This window comes from Acomys russatus, chromosome 18, assembly GCF_903995435.1.
Source record: "Acomys russatus chromosome 18, mAcoRus1.1, whole genome shotgun sequence".
NCBI classification, from domain to species: domain Eukaryota; kingdom Metazoa; phylum Chordata; class Mammalia; order Rodentia; family Muridae; genus Acomys; species Acomys russatus.
The window spans coordinates 518,973-540,803 of NC_067154.1; the positions used below are offsets into that span (position 1 = coordinate 518,973).

Here is a 21,831-nt window from a genome sequence, read left to right on the forward strand (position 1 = left end):
AAACGTGACTGTCACTTTTTCTATGATTTTTTTTTCGAAATTCAAGAAATAGACCAGGTTAGTGGCACACGCCCTTAATCCCAGCACTTAGGAGGCAGGCGGATCTCTGTGAGTTCAAGACCAGCCTAGCCTACATAGTGAATTCCAAGACAGACAGCCAAGACTACATAGTGAGACCCTGTCTTATAACTGAAGAAGTGAAAAAGTCAAAAGAATAATTAACATCCAACTGCCCAGTACCCAGAAGCAACTGCAATTGCTCATCAATCCTGTTGTTTGCTTTTCTTAAGTGAACACAACAGAAAACTCTCCCCGAGTCACCCCCCACCTCACACCACCGTCTTCTAGTGAACTGACAGCATCTTAGCTTGTTGGCTTATCTTACAGTGCTGAGAACAGCACCCAGGGTCTCCTGCGTGCTCAGCAGGAGCTATACCGCCCCAGCTGCACATGGCGTCTTCCGGTGCCCAAGCCCATTCATTTTATCCTGTAAGGAATTAGACGTGAGGACCATATCTGCTCAAAAGCATCACCTTCAAGCTTCTGGAGGCGTGTCACGTGTCTTCAAATCGTTTCATCAACTCTAGCAAACGTACAGCCTTCCTTCCAAAAGCATTAAATCCTGTCAGGTAAGAAATGGAGGCAGGTGGTGGTGGCGCATGCCTTTAGTCCCAGCGCTGGGGAGGCAGAGGCAGCCTGGTCTACAAAGCAAAATTCAGGACAGCGAAGGCTACACAGAAAAACCCTATGTGAAGACAGAAAGAAAGATTAAGAAAGGAAGGAGAAAAGGAAAAAGAAAGACAAGAAGTAGAGGCAAACCCCTCTGCATTCCTCTACGTGATGCCTCTATGGAGCAGAACACGGGAACACGCCGCAGCCCTGGAAGATCAGAGATCAGACTCAGGATGATGAATGTACAGACATGCCTCACCTGCAAGGCCCTTCCTCCCTGGATAGGCTGTAGGTAGACACAGAATCAGGAAATGGGTGGCCGTACCTCACCCCACTCCTGGGAGAGTACTATGAGAAGTCTGGAGGTTTCGGAACGTCCTCTCTAGGTTTACAACTCCTCAAACCCGGCCACTTGCCAGTGATTCCCTTCCTTTGAATTAGTTCTTTGCTTGTTGAATATCTTGGAATAATGTTTGCCTTGTGCTTTGTAGAGGATGTATATATAGTCATCTGAAAACGTGACCACCACCGGAATTCTATACTTATTTTTATTGATGCATATTAACTATGAATATGAGGCTCATTCTAATACTGCAAATACACACATGTTCAGTGGTGAAGTCCAACCTTTCCCACCCAACGCCCACTTCACAACCTCTAGCAATCACCAACCTACATTGAGATTGACATTGCTTCAGCTTCCATTTATGAGAGAACGCAGGTATCTGTCTGCCTTTCTATGTCGGGCTCATTTTACTTAATTCAATGACACTACTTCCTTCCTCTTTATGGCTGTATAATACTCCACTGTGTGCGCGCACATACCGTATCTTCCTTAGGCACTCATCATTTCGTGTGCACCTACACGGGTTTCATAACTTAGTTATTGAGCGAGCGTGGTGCCACAGGAAACAAAGTAAGCGGGTATCTCTTTAGTGTGCTGACTTCCACCCTTAGTGTACTGTGCTAGTAATGACTGCAATACATGCATTTGACCACTAGATGTCAGGCTAACACCATGAAACAGAAGAAAAATACTAAGCCAAGCCCCTGTGCTGTAGGCCCTGCACTTGAAAGGTGGAAGTAGGATTAGTTCAGGATCTGTCTCAAAGCCCGAAAATTCAGAAGGGGAAAAGTTATGTAAACAGCTATCACTGTAAGGTAGAATTAGGGGGGTTTGTATGTGCATGTGTGGGCATGTATGGGCCAAAGCACATGCAGGGTACATGGAGGTCAGAAGACAGCTTGCAGAAATCTGTTCTCTCCTTCCATCATGACAGTCCTGGGAATCAAACTCAGGTGGTCAGACTTGGTAGCACCTTTATGCACTAAAGCCACTTCAACGGGCCCCAATTTCTATTTTAGATGTTTTATTTAAAAATCAGCAAGTAAGCCAGGTACAGTGGCTCACACCTATAATCCAAGTACTCAGGGAGGCAGAGGCAGGCAGATCGCTGTGAGTTCAAGGCCAACCTGGACTACAAAGCAAGTCCAGGACAGTCAAGTCTACACAGAGAAAGTCTATCTCGAAAAACAAAAACCAAGCAAAAAATCAGCAACTATCAGGTTGGAGAGATGGTTAAGAGCACTGGCTGCACTTCTAGAGGACTCAGGTTCAATTCCCAGCACCCACATGTGGCTTACAACTGTCTGTAACCCCAGTTCCAAGGAATTTGATACTCACACCGACAAATACGACATACACACAAGTAAAACACCAATGCATATGAAATAAAAATAAATAAATTTTAAAAATCAACAACTAGTGGGGGGCTGAGTCTAATGACTCCTGCCTTTAATCCTAGCACTTAGAAGGCAGAGGCAGGCAGATTTCTGTGAGCTCCAGGCCAGCCTGACCTTATGTAGCAAGTCCCAGGACACCCAAAGCTACACAGTGATGCTTCTCCTCAAAGAAACAAAAAGAACCTGTCTAAGTAGGTGAGGACAATGGAAAACTGGAGTCCTATTTCATTGACAATAGAAACAAATGTGGGCATGACAAGCCCTTGAAAATTAAACACAAGAGGCACACCAACCTTCCCCTGTCAGCACAGCGCTTTCTAAAACTTCGAGTGCTTCCAAGACTATGTGCAGTTTGCCCCGGGGCCATCCACCAAGCAGCCCACACCTTCTATCCAGCCAGCCAACCTTGAGAACCTGAAACCATCTCCATGAGGCATCTGAGCTTGAACGTGCTGCAAAAAGACGGAAGAGCCTCCAGCTGCCCACGGAAGTCCATGAGTCTGACAAGCGACTCTCCTCTCCCTCTCTTGAGCTCTCTCCTTAGAGGTAGGCAACATTGGGACTTGGAGGCCAGGGAAACAGGAGAGGTCTGCTCAAGTGTTAAGATGATCACTTTTGCCAAAATATACAGTGTAGCATCTTGTGCCAGGTCACTCGTGAAAGCGGTACCACATGTGTCTGCTTGTCAGCCGGGCACACAGAGAGTCTGTGACAGTTTGGATGTGGGCCCCGAGGTTCACGTGCCGGAAGCTTTAATAGTAACGAAAGCTGGTGGGAGCTATAGAAGGTGAGGTCATGTATATGAGTAGCTTTCACAGGAACGGGCTAGTTTGTCTTACAAAAAGAACAAGCCCGCCCGCCCCTCCCTGGGGAGTGGCACACACCCTCTCCTACTCCCAAGTCTTCCCACTGTGTGATGCCATTTGTGATTCAGCAGAAGGCCCTTTCCAGAGCCAGAATTGAACAGAGCTGCCTGGCAGTGGGTCTGCAGCTCGAATGTTGCGAGGCGGCGAGTCTCTCTCTGCTCTTTATAACGTAGGCAGTCTCTAACGTTTTGTTACAGCAACGTGAATCAAAATACTGCGGCAAGCGTCATATCATTCCCTTTGAAATTTATTCTTAAAAACAGATTACCTAATTCTTGCGTGTGCATACATGCAGGTTGTGTGCACACATGCAGATGTGTGAATGTACAAACAGACATGTGGGAGCCAGAGAGGGTGGCAAGTGCCCTTCTCTTCTGCTGCCTTAATTTCTTTCAGGCTGCGTCTAAAGCTCACACTTGTCAGGTAGGCAGGCAAACTCTATACCTCCATGGCGCTAAGGAAGCAGACATGGGCAAGACCACGTTCTTGGCGCTTGTTGTATGGGTGCTAGGATTCAAAGGCAGGCTGTCACGTTGTGGGGCCAGCATCTCTCTGATCCCACATCATCATTTTTTTTTTCTTTCTTTTCTTTTTTTTTTTTTTTTTGAGACACTATCTTTCTATGTAGCCCTGGCTGTCCTGTACTTGTTATGTAGACCAGGCTAAGCTCCAACTCAGAGATGCACCTTCCTCTGCCTTCCAAGTGCTGGGACTATAGGTTCGCAGCAGCACGCCCAGCCCACATCTTTAGCCCTACCCTCCGGCTGGCACGTCTGTATCCAAGTAAACGGTGTTGACAGGAAACCCTGCCCTCGGGATGCTTAGGGACAGTCTCCTGCAGCCATCCCACAGTCAAGAGCCAGCCACAGAATCCTGATGCCTCCCCAGCTTTTCAGACGTCAAGTCCTCACCTGTGGTTTTACAAATCAGATCACCTAAGGCTGTTTCTGTTTGGGGAGAAAAACAAATAAGGGAAATGAAGCAATTATTTGAACAGTCATGTTGACAGCCAAGTAACAGCAGAATCTGTGAACACCCGGGCAACGAGGGTGGAACAGCCCAGCTGAATCCACAACCTGAGACTGAACCGTAAACTACCAGGCTTAGGTCACTCCTCGACCCGCGCCCTGCTCGTCCTTCTGGGCTAGGCTGCAGCTGCCTCTCCACTTATTTATATTTTATTTACTACTCATCAGTAAAATTAGACATAGCATCCCTTCATGAATGCGTCTATGATATCCTATATTTACACTTCCTGAAAAATTTACAGTAAGCCGGGCATGGTGGCACATGCCTTTAATCCCAGCACTCAAAAAATGAAAAAGAGAAAAGAAAAAAAAAGAAAAAGAAAAACATATAGTGACGCACGCCTTTAATCCCAACACTCGAGAGGCAGAGGCAGACGGACTTCTATAAATTTGAGGCCAGCCTGGTCTACAGAGCGAGTTGTAAGACAGCCAAGGCGACAAGAGAAACCCTATCCCAATACATATATTATATATACTTTATATACTATATTTATTCTGATAATATATTTTATTGTTTTCTATGTGTAGTCAACCTATACAAATACAGTAACTTTTTTCTTCCATATGATATTTTCTCTGACTCCTTGGGATTTTTACCTACAAAATCTACATTCAAATTTCTCCTTCCCAAACATTCACATTCAGTATGCTCGAACTGCCAACTCGCCAGCAGCCTCAGCACTCCTCTGTCGCTACCTGCTTCCCCGAACTGGCGAGTGGCACTTTAGGCTTTGCAAGCATGTGGTGTAAACATGCTGCAGACTGAACGCAACAGTAGACACTGTGGAATAAAGGGGTGGGGCTATGTCCTGGACAACACCATTTGTTTCCAGAATGGTCCTGGATGACAGGGATGAGGGCAGGGAAGCCTCCTCTGGCAGCACAAAGCCACCAGTCCCCTAGTCCTGAAGTCAGTGGTGGTTGCTAACTGCAAAAACCCAGCTAAGGTACAAGGCAGGATGCAGGCAAACCAGTTCCCAGCCCCATCATGGCAAGTCTTTTGTTTTGTTTTGTTTTGGTTTGGTTTGGTTTGGTTTGGTTTGGTTTTTCATAACAGGGTTTCTCTGTGCAGCCTTGGCTGTCCTGGACTCACTTTGTAGACCAGGCTGGCCTCGAACTCACATCGACCCACCTGCCTCTGCCTCCCGAGTGCTGGGATTAAAGGCGTGCACCACCATGCCCGGTCAGGGTTTTGTTTTAACTTTTTACTGATTGTGAGTTTCACATCATGCACCCCAACCCCACTCATCTCTCCCATGCCTTCATATTTTGCCCTCTTCCCTCGAAGCCTCTCCCCCACAAAACAAAATAAAAAGTGAACAAATTGATAAAACAAAACAAAGCATTAGGAAACATCCCATCAGATGAGCTGTAGTGTGTCACAGTGTGCCCCACAGTGTACCCCCTCTGTCCACACATCTTTACAAATGTTCACTACAGTGAGTCATGAGTCTGGTTCAAGGCATCTAGCTCCTGAGACACCATCAATGCTGGCTCCTAACCAGGACTCCTCTTGGTTATCCTGTTGTTGCTGTGGTCACAGAGGTCCTGCAGCTTTGGATCTGCAGGCCCGGCCCTTTCACAGGCTCCCACAGATCACAGTTGAGGTAGATTTGGGGATGGACCAAGTCAAGGCCAGCCCTGAGTTGGTCAGCCCTCGAGCTCTCCAGCCCTGCCTTGGCTAGTTCACCCAATACTACAGTGGCCAAGGGGGAGGGCCAGCTCTCCTGCTCTCATGTCCTCAGGGCCGGACTACCCACACCCACTTAGCAGGGCTCTCTAACATGGCAGCTGTCAGACCACGCTGTTTGGTGGCTGCTGGTGCCAGGGAGTGGCAGGAAGTCACAGTGAGCAACTGTGGAGGAAAGTTTCCCAACCACAAGTGACAGCGGTCTTGATGTCATTGGTGCCTTCCAGGCTGCTGCTGAGTCACAGGTAACAATGTCCCACTGGCCAGTCTGCATGGCCAGGTCCGAGTCCAAGGTCGGAGCAGGAAGTCACCCTCTGTGGGGTTGATACACATGGGCAATCACAGGGCTGAGGCCAACCTGGACACAGTGAGACTCTGCCTCAGAACAAAACAAAAAGCACATTGCAAAGGGGCCAGCACAGGGCTGTTTACCTCACACACGTGAGTCCCCGGGTTCAATCCTTGGTACTGCAAAACAACAAAAAATGGTATGGGGGATGTCAGGAAACAGGAGAGTAGTTTATGCTGTGGCCATTTTGTGGTTCACTGTTCCAGGGACTGGTTTTCTGTTGTTGTTGTTGTTGTTGTTGTTGTTGTTGTTGTTGTTGTCATCGATGATGATGATGATGATGATGATGATGATGATGTTTTATCTTGTTTTGTGACTATGTCTCATAACTTCAAACTGCTGATCCTCCTGCCTCCACCTCCCAGGTGCTGAGGTTACAGGCATGCACCACTACACCTCACCCACTATTCCAGCTGTTACGGCCTAAGGTGTGTGGGGAAACTAAAAGTAAGTTGCCAAGCAGAAAAACAGACAAATCCAGTGGATTCCATGTGGAAACAGAGTTTAAGATGAAGTTTAGGCTGGGGCAGAAGGTTGGTGAGGTAAAAACAAGAGACCAGGTCACCTGCAGGCCATGAGTTTGAAACGTCAGCTTTCTAGGAGCCAGAGGAGAGGGCAGTGGCCTTGTTTCAAAGATCGCCTCCAGTGGTTTATTAACTCCTCAACTGTATAAAAAGCTGAGACTTTTGCAAAGAAATATGACCCACAGAGTACAGAAAGGCGGGTGACAAACAGAGATGTCACCCAAAGACAGTGATCACAGACCAGGACTTAAGCCTCACCTGGTGGGGGGGACAGTCAAATGATGACCCCATGGCCTGCACCAGGGTGTGCTGGTCTCTGGAGGGCTCGCAGAAATGCAACAAGCTGCAAGTCCTAAGAAACTGTTGCAACCTGCTTAACCTGCCTAAACTCTATAGCCCATCCACTGAGACCCACTTTACTTTAGTTCTTAGCATAACTGTAGCTCCTCCACTATTATCTGCTGCTGCCTTTATTATATCAGAAGCCATTTTGCCCCCAAGTCTCTATTTTGATTATAAAGGTGAAATAGAATTCAGGTTTTCAGGCCCTACCTACCTGAGTGCAGAATATAATTCAATAGTTCAATACTTGCTGCTTAGATTAATAGGTAGATGATAAATGCATGTTCACTTGAGTTAAAGACAAATGTATGTTCTGTTAGAGTTAGGACCACAACATTGTGCTATGTTCCTTTCTTTTGGAACAATGGGGAACTGAAAAGTCCCCAAGCCTATATATATCCTAGCCAGGCAGCTTAAAATGATCTGTCCAGCTACCTAGATATGATACACTTGGAACAAAATGAATTATGTTTAGCTAGTCAAAATGATGTATGTTACTCCTGCTCCCCCACTTCCTTTATCTGGTTACCTGGTTGTTACCTGGTTATGGTTTTTCAGGGGGGAAAAAAATCCAGCCTTAGACACAGATCTGCGTCACAGTCTGGTCCCTGAACCCAGGCTGTGGTCCTGACCTTGGTCAGTCTTGGGTTGTGGCATTCAAAAAACCACCAATATCTCACTGAGATTGGTGTCTGTGGTTTGTGCGGCTCTTCTTGTACTACAACAGAAATAACGCGCTCGGATCTGTAGGCACCGTTGACACTTTGCTTACTGGGTTTCAGTTTGTCCTCATAAAGTGTTCCTGTAGTTCTGGTGGGCTTTGAGAACCAACACCTGCAGAGCTCGGAGCAAAACAAAGACAAAGCGGGGACACATGGGCAAGGCCTCTCCCCGCCACACCCAGGAACAAGTTTCTCACTGCCCCACGGGCTAGGAAAACATAACTCTTGGATGACATTTTTCCCTTGTACCAAATCTCTTGTCACATGGTGTGAGTTATAATAACTTCCCTAACCACCCCCGCCCCCGTCTCTCTCTCTCTCTGAAAGACAGGGTTTCTCTGTGTTAGCCTTGGCTGCCCTGGACTCCCTTTGTAGACCAGGCTGGCCTTGAACTAACAGAGTTCTATCCACCTGCCTCTGCCTCCCTGAGTGTTGGGATTACAGGCGTGCACCACCAGAGTCTCTCTCATTCTGTGACCCAGAGTAACATGGAATCTATATTAATCTCCTGCCTCAGATTCCAAGTTCTGGGATTACAGACATAAACTGCTATGCCTCGCCTCTAATGTCCTAAGATTTTTTTAAAAAGTTAATTTCTCCTTTTATAATTTGTTTTCACACCTTCAAAATCAATGTGCACTGTTTCTTCTGTTTAAAACTAGTTACCAAGAGTGGCGATATACACCTGTAATCCAGGACTTTGTAGGAAGTGGCAAGAAGGTTGTAAATTCCAGCATAGCCTGGGCTACATAGCAAGTTTAAAACCAGTCTGAGACACATAAACAGATACCATCTCTGAAAATACAGCGGGGGCATGTTATTCAGTGGCAGTGCTCTGGGGCCAATCTAACACACATAGGATTTTTCTAAGACTACCTAAAGAGAGAGAGAGAGAGAGAGAGAGAGAGAGAGAGAGTTGTGAGTGCTGGCCCTTGAAGAGGCCAGAAGAAGGGTCGGGTGGTGCCTGGAGTTAGCACTGCATGTGGCTGTCTGTTGTCTGAGAGGGCCTCTCTGAACACGGGTGTTCTTGACAACCTAGTCAGCTCACCAGGAACCGTTCCTAAGACCCTGCTGTACTTTTTTTTTTTTTCCAGAAAAATCCAAATAAAGCCAGGTCAGGTGACACACTCTTATGACCCCAGCATCTGAGGGTTAGGGGCTGGAAAACCAGAAGTTCAAGACCATTTATGGCTACACATAAAATTCAAGGTCAGCCTGGGCTACATGAGAGCCTATTTCAAAAAAAACAAAGAATCAGAATGTGGGCAGTAAACCAAATCACAAGGGGGGCCGAGGTAGGGGACAGATGACTGTGGAAGGGGGTCTGTGAAAAATATTAACAGAACAAAAAAAAAAAAAAAGAAAGAAAAGGAATACCACCAGGAGAGTTCTCTCTTTTGAGGATCTAAGAGGCTGAGCATCACGTCTTACTTAACCTGCAGTGGGTAACTACACCTAGAACCTATTATATTTCAGGCTCTGAGACAAGAAATGTCATCCATAGTGGCTAACAGAGCTCGTGTGACACTGAAAAAAAAAATGAGGATTACTGAAAACCCTCCCCTCAGCGGTCAGACCACTGAGACACTGGCTCTCTAAGAATTGAACTTTCCGTGGGCGCCTCACACCGAGGGAAGATAAGGACCGAAGCCCTGGGACCAGCCCAGGGAAGAACTTGGTTCCCAGAAGGGGCTTCATGATTCTGCTTGCTCATCAGGCTCCTTGCAGGACCAGAAGTTAGACAAAAAGGACTCAGCATTGGCCACACCTTGGCCAGGACTGCTCAGTTATGCCTAACACTTTCCCTCTGTTCAAACCTAAGTCTTGTGTTAGGATCCCGCAAAGATAGACTTGGGGGTCCCTAGACTCTTTATTTGTTCCTGTTCCCTGTGTGACCACACTGAATAAATCTTTTTCTCTGCTTTTCACTATACCTTGTGTCTGTAACCATGTCTGCATCACCGAGCATCGCTTGCTGGGCTGCTGAGGCAGGATTTGACCCTAAACCCTACCGTAACAGGCGCTTTTACCAGCTGCCATTTCCAAAGCAAGGTCTGCAAAGCTCTTACGTAACAAAAGGCAACTCTGACCAAGTATTGCCCTTCCTCCCGTCTGCAGGCTCTGCATCCTCAGGATCAGCCAACTACTAGTCAGAAAAGCGTTTTTCATCGTATGGAACACGCAGACTGTTGGCGCTGGGAATCCTGCGCCATCTGGAGAAGGTCACAGGGCCCGAGCATGCGCAATGTAGATGCTATGCCACATTGCTACAAGGGACTTGGTGTCTGCAGGGTCTGGTGAGGGATCCCCAATGTGCTTTTACTAATGTATTTAAATATTCTCGGAAGACTTCCACTCCCATAATTGTGGTGGACCAGAATTTCTGAAGAGTTTCCTTCAAAAGCTTTACATGGGATTCTGAGCACAACTCATGCTCAGAATAATTATCATGTGCCAGGGAGTCACAAATGAAAAGCTTTTTTTTTCTTTTTAAAATTTTTTTAAAATTAATTTATTCATATTACTTCTCAATTTTTATCCCCTTGTTTGTCTCCTCCTGTTCCTCCCTCCTTCCCTCTTTCACCCTATTCCCATCCCCTAGGTCTGTGACAGAAGGGGACCTCCTCCCTCACCATATGGTCGCAGCCTATCAAGTCTCATCTTGCTAATCTTCCTATTCTTTCTCTGAGTGCTTTGAAAAGCTTTAAGGTTCACTCATTAACCAAAAAACATGTTTTTAATGGAAAGAAGGAAAGAGATTGTATCTACTTAACAACAGAGTACATGCTTACACATACAAGGTTCAATCCTTAGCAAGGAAGAAAAGAATGGAATGTGCGGATGGCAAAAAAAAAAAAAAAAAATCACATGGGAAGTTGGCCAATGTCACACACCATCAGCCGATCACAAACAAGATGATACCATTAGACACACACTGTGACTCATTAACACCCAGACTGTTTTCTTGTCGTTGTCCCTAAGCAACGCAGCACGACTACTTGCATTGCACTGGGAATCCTGCGCCATCTGGAGAAGGAAAGGTCGCAGGGCACGAGCATGCACAATGTAGATGCTATGCCACATTGCTACAAGGGACTTGGGTAGCAAGTTGGCCGCACCTAATGTTGGCAGGGATACAGGAACTCCGACTTACTGCTGGTGAGCGTGCACAACAGTACAGCCACTTTGGAAGTTAGTGTGGTGGCTTTTTATAAAACTGAATATATTTTTGCCATTTAATTCAGGAGGTCATGATCTTCAGTATTTATTTAAAGGAGTTGAAACATGCCCATGCTAATCTGCATATGAATATTTAGAGCATCTTTATTCATAATTTCCAAAACTTGCTTCCAAGAATGAATATATACTCATTCTTCAAGTCACTCTTCAGAAAGCGAATGAACAGTCCAGGCATTGGACTATTATTCAGTGTGGGCTGTTAAGACATGAAGGGAGCTTCAATGCACACTTGCTAAATGAAAGATGCCAGTTGGGAAGAGCTGCAAACCACCTGACTCCACTACGTAACATTCTTGAAACACCAAAGAAAACAAAACAAATTACGGAGATAACAACAATTATCAGCGGTTGCTGGGGACTAGGGGGAGGGGGTGTAGGAAAAGGCAAGGCACAAAGCATTTCAGGCAAAAGAACTATTCCGCACACTCCCATTACAGTGGGAACACATGAGGGCAGCCCACAGACAGAACACACAAGGCCAGGAGAGAACCTTCATGTCAAGCAAGAGCTCTGGGTGACAGTGACGTACCAAGGTGGTTTCATCTAGTATAACAAATTACCAGTGGGAGAGGGATGGTGAAGGTGGTAAGTGTTGGATTTGGGGGATGTTTGAGGTACATAAGGAATCGCTAGACCTTCCTCTCGATTTTGCTGAGTGTAAAACTTCTCTAAAAGCTTAAAGCTAGGGCTGCCAGTGTCACTGTCACCCTGGTGGACATGTGTATAACTGCTGGCGAGGGATCAAAGGCTAACATTCATAGGTGGCTCTCCCACTGCTCCCTCTCCCGGCAAATGCAAAGGCTCTCTTCACAATAGATGCCCGTTTACTGGTCTGGATTCATGTTCTGTTCCAGTGAACCTTGAACTTGGCCTTTATCATCTCAGAGTTAGTACAAGAGCTGCGCTGTGAAGATGGGCAATTAAAGACAGTCACAGCCTGGAGCACCTGCCGAGGGAGACGGGCAGATAGGAGCAGGGCCGGCTGGGTACCTGCAGATGTGCGAGCCAGGCTTACCTGATGTTCTCCAGGGCGCTCGCTATCTGCTTCTGCTCAATGTCATAGAGTTTCACCTTGAAGCCTCCACTGGCAAAGAGCATAGCCCAGCTCCGACCGATGAGTCCGCTGGGGAGGAAGGGGGGGGTGGGAGGAGAAGGGGGAGATTAAAATCATTTATTGATCCAATCACTTTTCACGTCTCATCTGAAACAACTATAAAAAAATTATACAATGGCTCATCATCTGTACTGCACACCTAGGCTTTCCTGGTCAATTTCTCTAAATGGTACAGCATGACACCTGTTTGTTTACACAGCTCTTATGTTGGATTGCGTGGAACAAGAAATCTCCCAAGGATTTAAACAGAAGACGTGCGTCACCTCTCTGCAAATGCTGCCCCTTTTATTTACATAGGAGACTTGAGCATCTACCTGATACCTTAGAAGCCTTCCCTCATGAACACTGAGGGACAACTGCATTGTCCCCACCCACCCTCAATGCCCAGATAACAACTGGCACTATCATCACACCCGCGCATGGACCGGGTGCCAGACACCACTAGCGGCTTTTCAGGGCTCCCCTCTGTTAATTGTTACAATAGCCCCAGATAGCAGATGCCATCAGCTTTTTTCTTACACTCGAGGAAACGGAAATATCAAAGGGTTGATTGCAGGCAGGCTGCGTGTGCTGTGACTAGGACACAAAGGCAAGAGATCTGACTCAAGAGTCCTTAGTCTTTGGCTTCGGTTTGGTTTGGTTTGGTTTGGTTTGGTTTGGTTTGGTTTGGTTTTTATAAAGGTGAGCTGGAGCTTCTATCAAAAGATATTTTTAATATAGATTCCAAGCATTCAGGTTAAGAAAAAGGGAATCACTAACAAAGAAAGGCACGCCAGAGAGCATGGCTGTGAGCGTCCTTAAGAAGAGAAACCCCCAAGATCCAACTTTCATTTTTCTTGCTTTCAGACAAGGTCTCCTGTAATAGCCCAGGCTGGCCGGAGAGCTGAGAAGAACCTTGGCCTGATTCCTCTGCAGCCACCTCTGGAGTGCTGGGATTCTAGGCGTGTGTGCCACCACCCCAGTCTCTACAGTGCTGAAGAGCAGCAGAGCCACAGCCTCTCCCACACTACCAGCTAAGCTATGACCTGAGCAGGGGTCTGCATTGCACTTACTTTTCCAGACTTACTGAAAAACAAAAGGGCAAAAGGTCACTGTTTCCACAGGGCTAAAAATGAAGTTATAAAACAACACATCAGAGGGCATGGCATACATAGAACATACCTGTTATCCCAGAGCCAGGGGGCTGAGACAAGAAAGCCGTGAGTTCAGGGCCAGCATGAGCTACATAGCAAGGTATGTACCGCCCCCCCCCCCAAAAAAAGAGTCCAGAACACATCCAGGGTCCAAAACGGCTTTTAATCCCATTCTTCCATCGAAGGAAGCTGGACACCTTGGAGAAATGAATAGCTCTGGGACTGAGAAAGCAAGATAAGAGATGACCCTGGAGCTCTCCGAAGCACCAGAAAGCCAGGAAGTGCTAAAGTAGATGCCCACCCAGCCCAGCCCAGCATGTCAAAGGGACACATAAAACCATTAAGAGAGTAGTGCTCAGGGGCCAAGGCAATGAAATCCAGTTTTCATTATATAGAAATTAATAAATAAAAAGAAGTATCCTTGTAGGAGAATTCCAAGAATCTATGCGGCTATGCCACCCTTGGTTGTCAACCTGACTACATCTGAAATAACTAAAACCCAAGCAGCTGAGAACACCTGTGATGGGCTTAACTGAATCATTTGAAGTGGGAAGACTCGCCTTTAACCCGGGCCACATCTTCTGCTGGGAGCCTATATAAAGGACACAGAAGAAGAAGCATTTGCTCTTTGACTGATGGCCATTACTCTTTAGATGTTCCACTGGGAGACAGACATAGTTGGACTGTCTAGACCACAGCCCATAAGCCACTCTAATAAATTATATATACATATACATATGTATTCATTAATATATTCATATATATTCATTCTATCACACCCCAACTCTGACTAGTATACCCTCCGTCTACCCCTAAATGTAGCTTATGCAGAGCCACTCTCAAAAGTAGAGAAAGGAAGGACACAGGGAGAAACTCAGCTCCACAGAAAAGCCTGGTAAACACGACCTCGGTCAGGTGTTCAAGGTCACTATCAATCATGGTGACTCACGCTGACTGTTCACTCCCTTGATGTGCTGTGATGAGAATGGCCCTTGACCTCTGAGCCCTGCCCCATCCACCCCCACCTCCACCGCCCATATCCTCAGTCTAATCAGGAGCAAAGTATTAGGAGAATAAGCAGAATTCAGCCTCTTGCCTGGTATACTTCAAAATTGTCAAGGTCACCAAGAACAAGGAAAGTCGAAGAAACTGTCACAATCTAGAGGCATTGAGAGAACAAACGAAGTGGCCTCTGATTCAGTGAGGGGTTAGCTCCAGGGCCTTCCTGTCCCTGTCCCAGTAGGTGGCCGAGTTCCTTACATAAAATGGCACAGCACTGACACAGAACCTACACCCATCCTTCCACATCTGTCGATCCCACCTTGGTTGCCTATAAATGACCTACACAAGTAAACCAATGAAAACGCCATTGTACCTGACTGTCAATAGACAACTACATTGCTCAGAGCAGTGGGTCTCAGCCTTCCTAATGCTGTGGCCTTTTAATACCCTTCCTCCTGCTATAGTGGCCCCAACCATAAAGTGATTTTGTTGCTACTTCATAATCATATAGTTATAAATTGTAATGTAAATATCTGTGTGTTCTGATGGTCTTAGACCAAAGAGGTCAAGACCTTCATACGTTGAGAATGACTGATTTCGAGGGTACTAACAGGAAAAAGTTGGCACACATGAAATCAGGCACTTTTTTGTCAATTACTTTCAATCCATATTTGGTTAAATCTGCAGATATGGAATCCAAGGACACAGAAATGTCAAGACAGTCTTCCTCGGGACCAATTCTAGGCAGACTCCATTGTTGGACCATCTTCCATGTGCAGGCAGGCATAGGTGTGGCTGACAGTGCCTAGGAGCAAAGGAAATGTCCAAGCAAGACCTTGCTCCACCTTAATCCCAAGCACTGGGAGGTTCACCAGCTGGCAACCAGATCTTTCTGGTACTTAGCTCAGCAAGCAGATAAAATTTCAGTTAGTTTTGTGCAGGGAAGTGGAGGAAATGGTGCTGATCCATGGTACGACTTTGTTTTGTGCTTGTTTGACAGGATGAACTCCGTGCTCTGGGAACCTTTGTAATCTTGGCACATTGTAGAGCTTAATAAGTGTTGGTTGTTGACAATAGAAGGGGGGGGAAAGCTGACATACGCTAGTGACAAACTCTAAATAAAGGTCAGGGGTGCTTCCTCTGGGGTTGACACAGGAGCATGGAGATACAGAGTGCCGGCTGTATGCCTGGCCGCACTCCAGCTCCTGCGCTTACAGTGGGCGGAAGACAGCCAACGAACGGAAGTGCTGGGAAAGACAAGGTAGCAGGAAGAAGGACCTTGAGTAGGAAGTGGTCTCGACTGGGAGGCAGAGAAGAAATCTGAAAGCACAACCAGGAACTATCTCACTGGGGAGTTGGAGGAGGTGGTAAGGGACCAAACCTGAAGGTGTCTGGCAGACCTGGAGTGTGTTTGCAGGTCCTGGTGGACATGGCGGCACCACTGGCACGGAGGTGTTGGGAAAGAGTGGCAGAGGAGGAGGTCAGAGAGTGGAGGGCACAGGAGAGCTCCTTACATAGCACCTCAGGGGCCAGGGTAGGATTTAGGCTTTTAATCGGGATGTGATGGGGAGCTAATGAAAGGTTTAAGATTACAGACATGAACAGACTGGTTTTAAAAGTTGAAAAAAAGAGCTGTCTAGAGCTGGGCATGGTAGTGCATGCCAGCACGCAAGGGGCTGTCAAAAGGATTTTGAGTTTAAAGCTATTCTGGGCTATACAGCAATACCCTGCAAAACACACACACACACACACACACACACACACACACACACACACACACACACACACACCTCAAGAGGCTGGGCATCAACAAACTGCAGCTCCCAGTCAGCCCTGATCTCAGGATCACTAAGGAAACTAAACATTCCACAGTGTGCTGTGACACTAAACTGGGATGTGCAGATGGATGGTTGTTCACCTTAGGATGGATTCAACAATATGGTCCCATCACAAGCCAAGAAATGTCTGTACTTGGGCAAACATGGGAGTAAGGAGTACAGAAGCTGTTACAGGATGTGGAGGGGGATAAGTAGCGGTAAGCTGGGCTATCGCTGCATACCTTCAAAAATACTTGCTGGTGCGCTGCATACCTTCAAAAATACTTGCTGGTGGTCCGTATGATGGAGTGGGGAGTGGAACCATGGATGATGCCAAGTTATGTTCCAAGAACAAGGAAGAGTGAGATGCCATCAACTCTACTGATGAAGACATTAGGAAGCAGTCAGTTCAGTGCAGGATATTTTTAAGTGGGAAGCAGACAGTAAAGAGGCTGGTCTAGCACACAACTGGATAGGAACTGAGTTCAGAGTCGAGGCCTGACCTGAGGTGCCAATATGAGCATTGCTGTATGGACATCTCTAAGAATGAGACTGGTGAGATCACCACAAAAATGAAGGTGGATATAGAAGTCAAAGGTTTAGGCTTTGGGACAGTCCAACTTTTTCTTTCTTTCTTTCTTTCTTTCTTTCTTTCTTTTGTTTTGGGTTTTTTGTTTGTTTGTTTTGTTTTTTTTTTTTGGGGGTTTTTTGGGTTTTTTTTTTTTTTTTTTTGTTTTTGTTTTTTGAGATAGGGTCTCACTATGAAGCCTTGGCTGACCTGCTTACATATCCAGTAGGATATTCCATCTCTAACGGAGAAGTGCAGGGCTGGCCAGATGGCTCAGCAAGTATAAGTGGTTGCATACATGCCTGCCCACCCAAGTTCAAACCTAGATCCCACAAGGTGGCAGGAAAAGAACTGACTACTGAAAATTGTTCTCTGACCTCCGTACATACCCTGTACTGTGAGCTGCTCTAGATATATGGATGGATGGGTAGATAGATAGATAGATAGATAGATAGATAGATAGATAGGATAGATACATAGATGATAAAATATATAGATGACAGATGGATAGATGATAGATATATAAATGATGGATAGATAATAGATACATATAAAGATGATAGACAAATAGATAATAGTGATAGATAGATAGATAGAAAATAGGTATATAGATGATGGATATATAGATAATAGATATATAGATAGATAATAGACAGACAGACAGACGGATGACAACCCAAGGAAAAGACAGCATCATCTGTGTTCAAAAGCCATTAATCAGGTTCAGATTTGGACTGACACTCAGTCATTGGGTTTAGCTGCATAAATAGGGACGTGATTCAAGGTAGGGGAAGTCTTAGGGGTCTGGTGTCAAGACGAGCCTGATGGGGAGGAACAAGGCAAAAAGAGCCTCTGGGTAGAACAACCAGTCTCTCTGGAACTGAAGGGCAGGTGAGCACGTATTTGCCAGTGTCTCAACTGTGCCAGGTTTGACTCCAAGTTCTGCAAAATCAAAATCTTCTATAATATAAGTTGTGTTATATTGAATATATACAGATTGTTAATCAAACTCTTAGAGCTCCAGATGTGTACTGATCAATATGATAGACTTTAGCTGCATGTAACTATTAAAATTTATATTACAGTCAAGTAAATGTTAAGGTGCAATTGATGAGCAGAACTGAACACACACAGTTCAGGTACTCAAGGTCCACATGTCACAGTGGCTACCAGGTTGGACAGCAAGGTTGGACAGATGCCTCTCCAAAGGTGAGACACTGGGAGAACTTGCATCTGTCCTGAACATGCTGACTTTTCCTGGTCATTACTCCCTAAACAATAACTAACTCTTTACGTGGCATTTAGACCATATTAAGTGAGGCATAAAGATGAGGAAAATTAGAGAGGTATGGGAAGGGAATGGGCTCCTCATCCAAAAATCTGGCTTAAATCTCTCACCAGCTATGAGCCAGGAATTCCACAACAGTTAACAACATTTACTGTGAAGCTTGCTTGCCTAGAGATAATACTCCTTTTACTCAAAGGTTTCTTAAGAAGAATGTTAAGACAGCAAGGAGCCAGCTTTGAATAAATCCATTTATTTATTCATTTATCCATTTATTCTTTTTCAAGGCTTATCTTGTTATGTAGCCATGGGTGACCTCAAACTTGCAGCAATCCTTCTGCCTCAGCCCCCTGGGTGGTAGGATTATACACATCACCAAGCCTGACTGTCTCTACTTTTAAAGTGATCTGTCTTTCTCCAGCTACCTCTTTATGAGGAAAAGCTGAAGTAAAGCTGCCCCTAACCTCTTGATTTACGTGAGGCATTACTGTGTCCTAGGAAGGGCACATTAGCGCTGTTGCAGACTCAGAGGCAACAAGCACTTATACTTATGGTTGGCTCTCTGTGGAAAAACTAACAGAGACACCTTTCAGGAAGTACGTAGGGGCAGAAGTTAGAAGAAAATATCTGTCTCAGAAAAAAAAAATTTATGTTAAAAAAGTGTTGCTTAAGAGCCCCCATCCTTAGCTGAGGACCTATTGACAATTGAAGGCTTCTGAGTCTTTAATCCAGGAGACAGAGGCTAGCAGATCTGAGTTCAAGGCCAGCCTGGTATAGAGCAAGTTTCAGGTAAAGAAAAGCGTAGGTCCAGGTGTGGTGGTACATGCTTTTAATGCCACACAATGAAGGTGAAGTTCGTTTGTAGAAGGAAGCACCCATGTTTGAAAGTGATGTCTAATTGAGTGGCACAAAAAAAGATGAAATCAGAGAAAGATGTGACAGAATAGGATAACTCTCATGAGAACAGAGAGGGAAGGGAAGCTACTTAGGAAGCAACATGGATAATGAGGAGAGAGGAGGCAGTTTTACCAAGAGAGTTTTACAGAGAGGTTGAATGAGAGAACAATTTAGACACAGGTGAAGACAGAACGAGCCAGAGAATGAGAAGGAGCCAGGAGGTTAGAGCAGATTGCTGGAGTTAGAGGCCAAGAAAAGCAATTCCAGGCCGAGAGAGAAGCCAGATTGAATTAAGTCAGCTGGGAGAGGAGTTTGAACCATAACAGCTGAGTTGAACCAGCCAGCCTAGGGCTCAGTGAGAACAAGAAAGAGTGAGCTTATTAAGCAGTAAGTTTCAGAGGCTGAAAAACCAGAACTAGGACTAGGCCTAGGCTAGCAGAAGGAGGCAGTGAGCCTCCGAGACAACAACTGAGCCAGGAGAATAAAAGCTCCTTTTACAGGTCCAACTCAATAAGGAACATGCCCAGCATTTGCAGGGCCCTGAATTCAAACCCCAGCACTGCAAAGAGGAATGGAGAGAGGGAGAGTGGGAGACCCAGATCGAGAGGGAGGGAGGAAGGGAGGGAGACTCAGGGAGAGGGCTGGGGTGTAAAGGTACTTGTAGGGGCAAACCTAGCAACCTAATCTGACTTTGATCCCCAGACCCCACATAAAGGTATAGAGAAAATCAACTCCACAAAACTGTCTCCTGACCTTTACTCACACTGTAACACACACACACACACACACACACACACACACTGACACACACAACCATAAATATTTTTTAAACTTGTCTAACTTATTTCAAAGAACAAAACAAACAAACAAACAAACAAAAAACCCACAGTGAACCCCAGCCAGGTCTGTTTCGTAGTTCTTTTTGTTTTTGTTTGAGACTCTTGCCCAGGTTGGCCTGGGACTTGAGATCCTCCCGTTTCCGCCCCCCTAGGATTGCAGGTGTGCAGGTGCCAGCCTTGCCAAGCTCTACGTCCAGGCTTTAGGGAATTGATTTACACTCTGGGTACCGTCTGTTAAACGAACGGTCCCTTGAATCACCTGTGGGGCCCTGAAAGCCAGAGATGGTGAGTGAGAGAGAAAACAGAAATAAAGTTAATAAAGATTATATAGGTGGTAGAAAATAGGTAGTAGATGTAATATAGATAAGTAGATGATTGACCGATAGCTGGATAGGCAGATAAGACGAGGGGGGAGGGGAAGGGAAGGGGGAGAGGAGGGGAGGAAGAGGGGAGGGGAAGGGGGAGAAGGAGGGGAGGGGGAGGAGAGGGCGAGTAAGCAAAACCAGAACGTTCATATTAAAAGTCAATGGCCCCAGGCCATCCTGTGGTCCTTAAGATGCCCCTGCCCCTTCTAGCTCCCTGTCCATGAGCTCAGAAATAACTGACGGCTGAGTACCTCCTCCCTGGGAGACTGTGAACCACCAGACAAAGCAGAATCGAGTCAAAATTCCACTTAACATCTGCTAGGTGCCAGCAGAGAACTACTTCACTCCTGACAGAGATCTGGAAAAAAACAAACAAACAAAAAAAAAAACCTATCCCTTGGCACCTGTGGCTCTCGCAGAAGGCGAGGCAGCACAGTTAACCACAGGGGCAAAGTGCACTTTTTGATATTTCTTGACCATTCAACCACAGGCATCCACCGGAAAGGACAAAGGTACAGTTACTTCCATAGTTCTGTGAGAGAGAGAATGGCATTCTGACACCGTCCTCCGAAGGGTTCTAAAGGAAAAAACCCTGAACTTGGGATTGGTCTGCAGGCAGGGCAACAGGTGGTCAAAAGTATAAACAGGAACACGAGGCTCCAACAGCCACCAATGTGAGTTACTATGTGTAGCTGCATGTTGATGGACGTTTAGACAGCCAGCCAATGAAAAGTACACATAAACGCCTCCTCCTTGTTGGAAACACACACACACACACACACACACACACACACACACACACACAGGAAAAGTGAAGACAACAGAAATCAGTGAGAATGAATTTGGGCTTTAAAGTGACTCAGCCTCTCACCTTGAGACGCACATATGGGTGTCTTGACTGACAAGGGTTCTGCCTCCAGAGCTCAACAGCCTAGCCTAGTGGCTCATTGGAACGAACGCATCTCCATCAGTTACAGTCATCCTGGGTAGATCTCTAGTCTGCATTCTTAATAAGGCCGCTGTTGGCGCACACCCGCAATCCCAGTAACTGGGAGGTAGAAGCAGGAGAATCAGGAGTTCGAGGACAGCCTCAGCTACCTTTGGGGGCCAGCCTGAGCTACATGAGACACCCCAGTCCCAACCCCGTCTCAAAAGCATTAGAACATAGTTTTCGCAGGAGCATGGCTAGTATTCGGTTAGTACCTGATGCCAGGCTCCTCTAGTAGCCCTGCACCACTGAGCGGTCCAGCTTGCGCTGACAAAGGTGGAAACCTCCGGGTGACCCTGACAGACTTAAGGCACACATAAGCTTTCTTCACGGTTCCGCCAAGCCAAGGCCACCACACCGTGTCTCCTGCCAGCCTAGCTCCCGGGCGCCAGTGCGAAGCGCCTGGAGGAGCGAGGTACAGTCGGATGCCCACCCAAGACACTCACAGCCGCCCGCGCGAGGCCCGGCGTTCCGGACGCTGCTAGGGCGCCAGCCATTGCAGCACGGCGGCACCACTGAGACCTTTACCTGCCTACGATCACCACCCCGCCCGTTGCAGGAGACGCCATGGCAGATCCGGCCCTGGCCGCACAGCTGAGCTAGCGGAGGGAACCAGCAGAGCAGACCCTGCGGGGCTCCAGCAAAGG

General features: G+C 46.4%; 1 protein-coding gene across 2 annotated transcripts in view; it reads right to left on the reverse strand.

The window, feature by feature from the left end:
- Positions 1–21,831, reverse strand: part of Cryl1 (crystallin lambda 1) — a 106,104-nt gene extending 84,273 nt beyond the window's left edge. For both annotated transcript variants that reach the window (XM_051160617.1, XM_051160616.1), the window contains exons 1-2: positions 21,713–21,831; positions 12,192–12,299 (exon numbers count right to left, since the gene is read on the reverse strand). In XM_051160617.1, the coding sequence (XP_051016574.1) occupies positions 12,192–12,299; positions 21,713–21,753 (149 nt within the window). In that variant the 5' untranslated portion in view covers positions 21,754–21,831. The remainder of the gene's footprint in view (positions 1–12,191; positions 12,300–21,712) is intronic.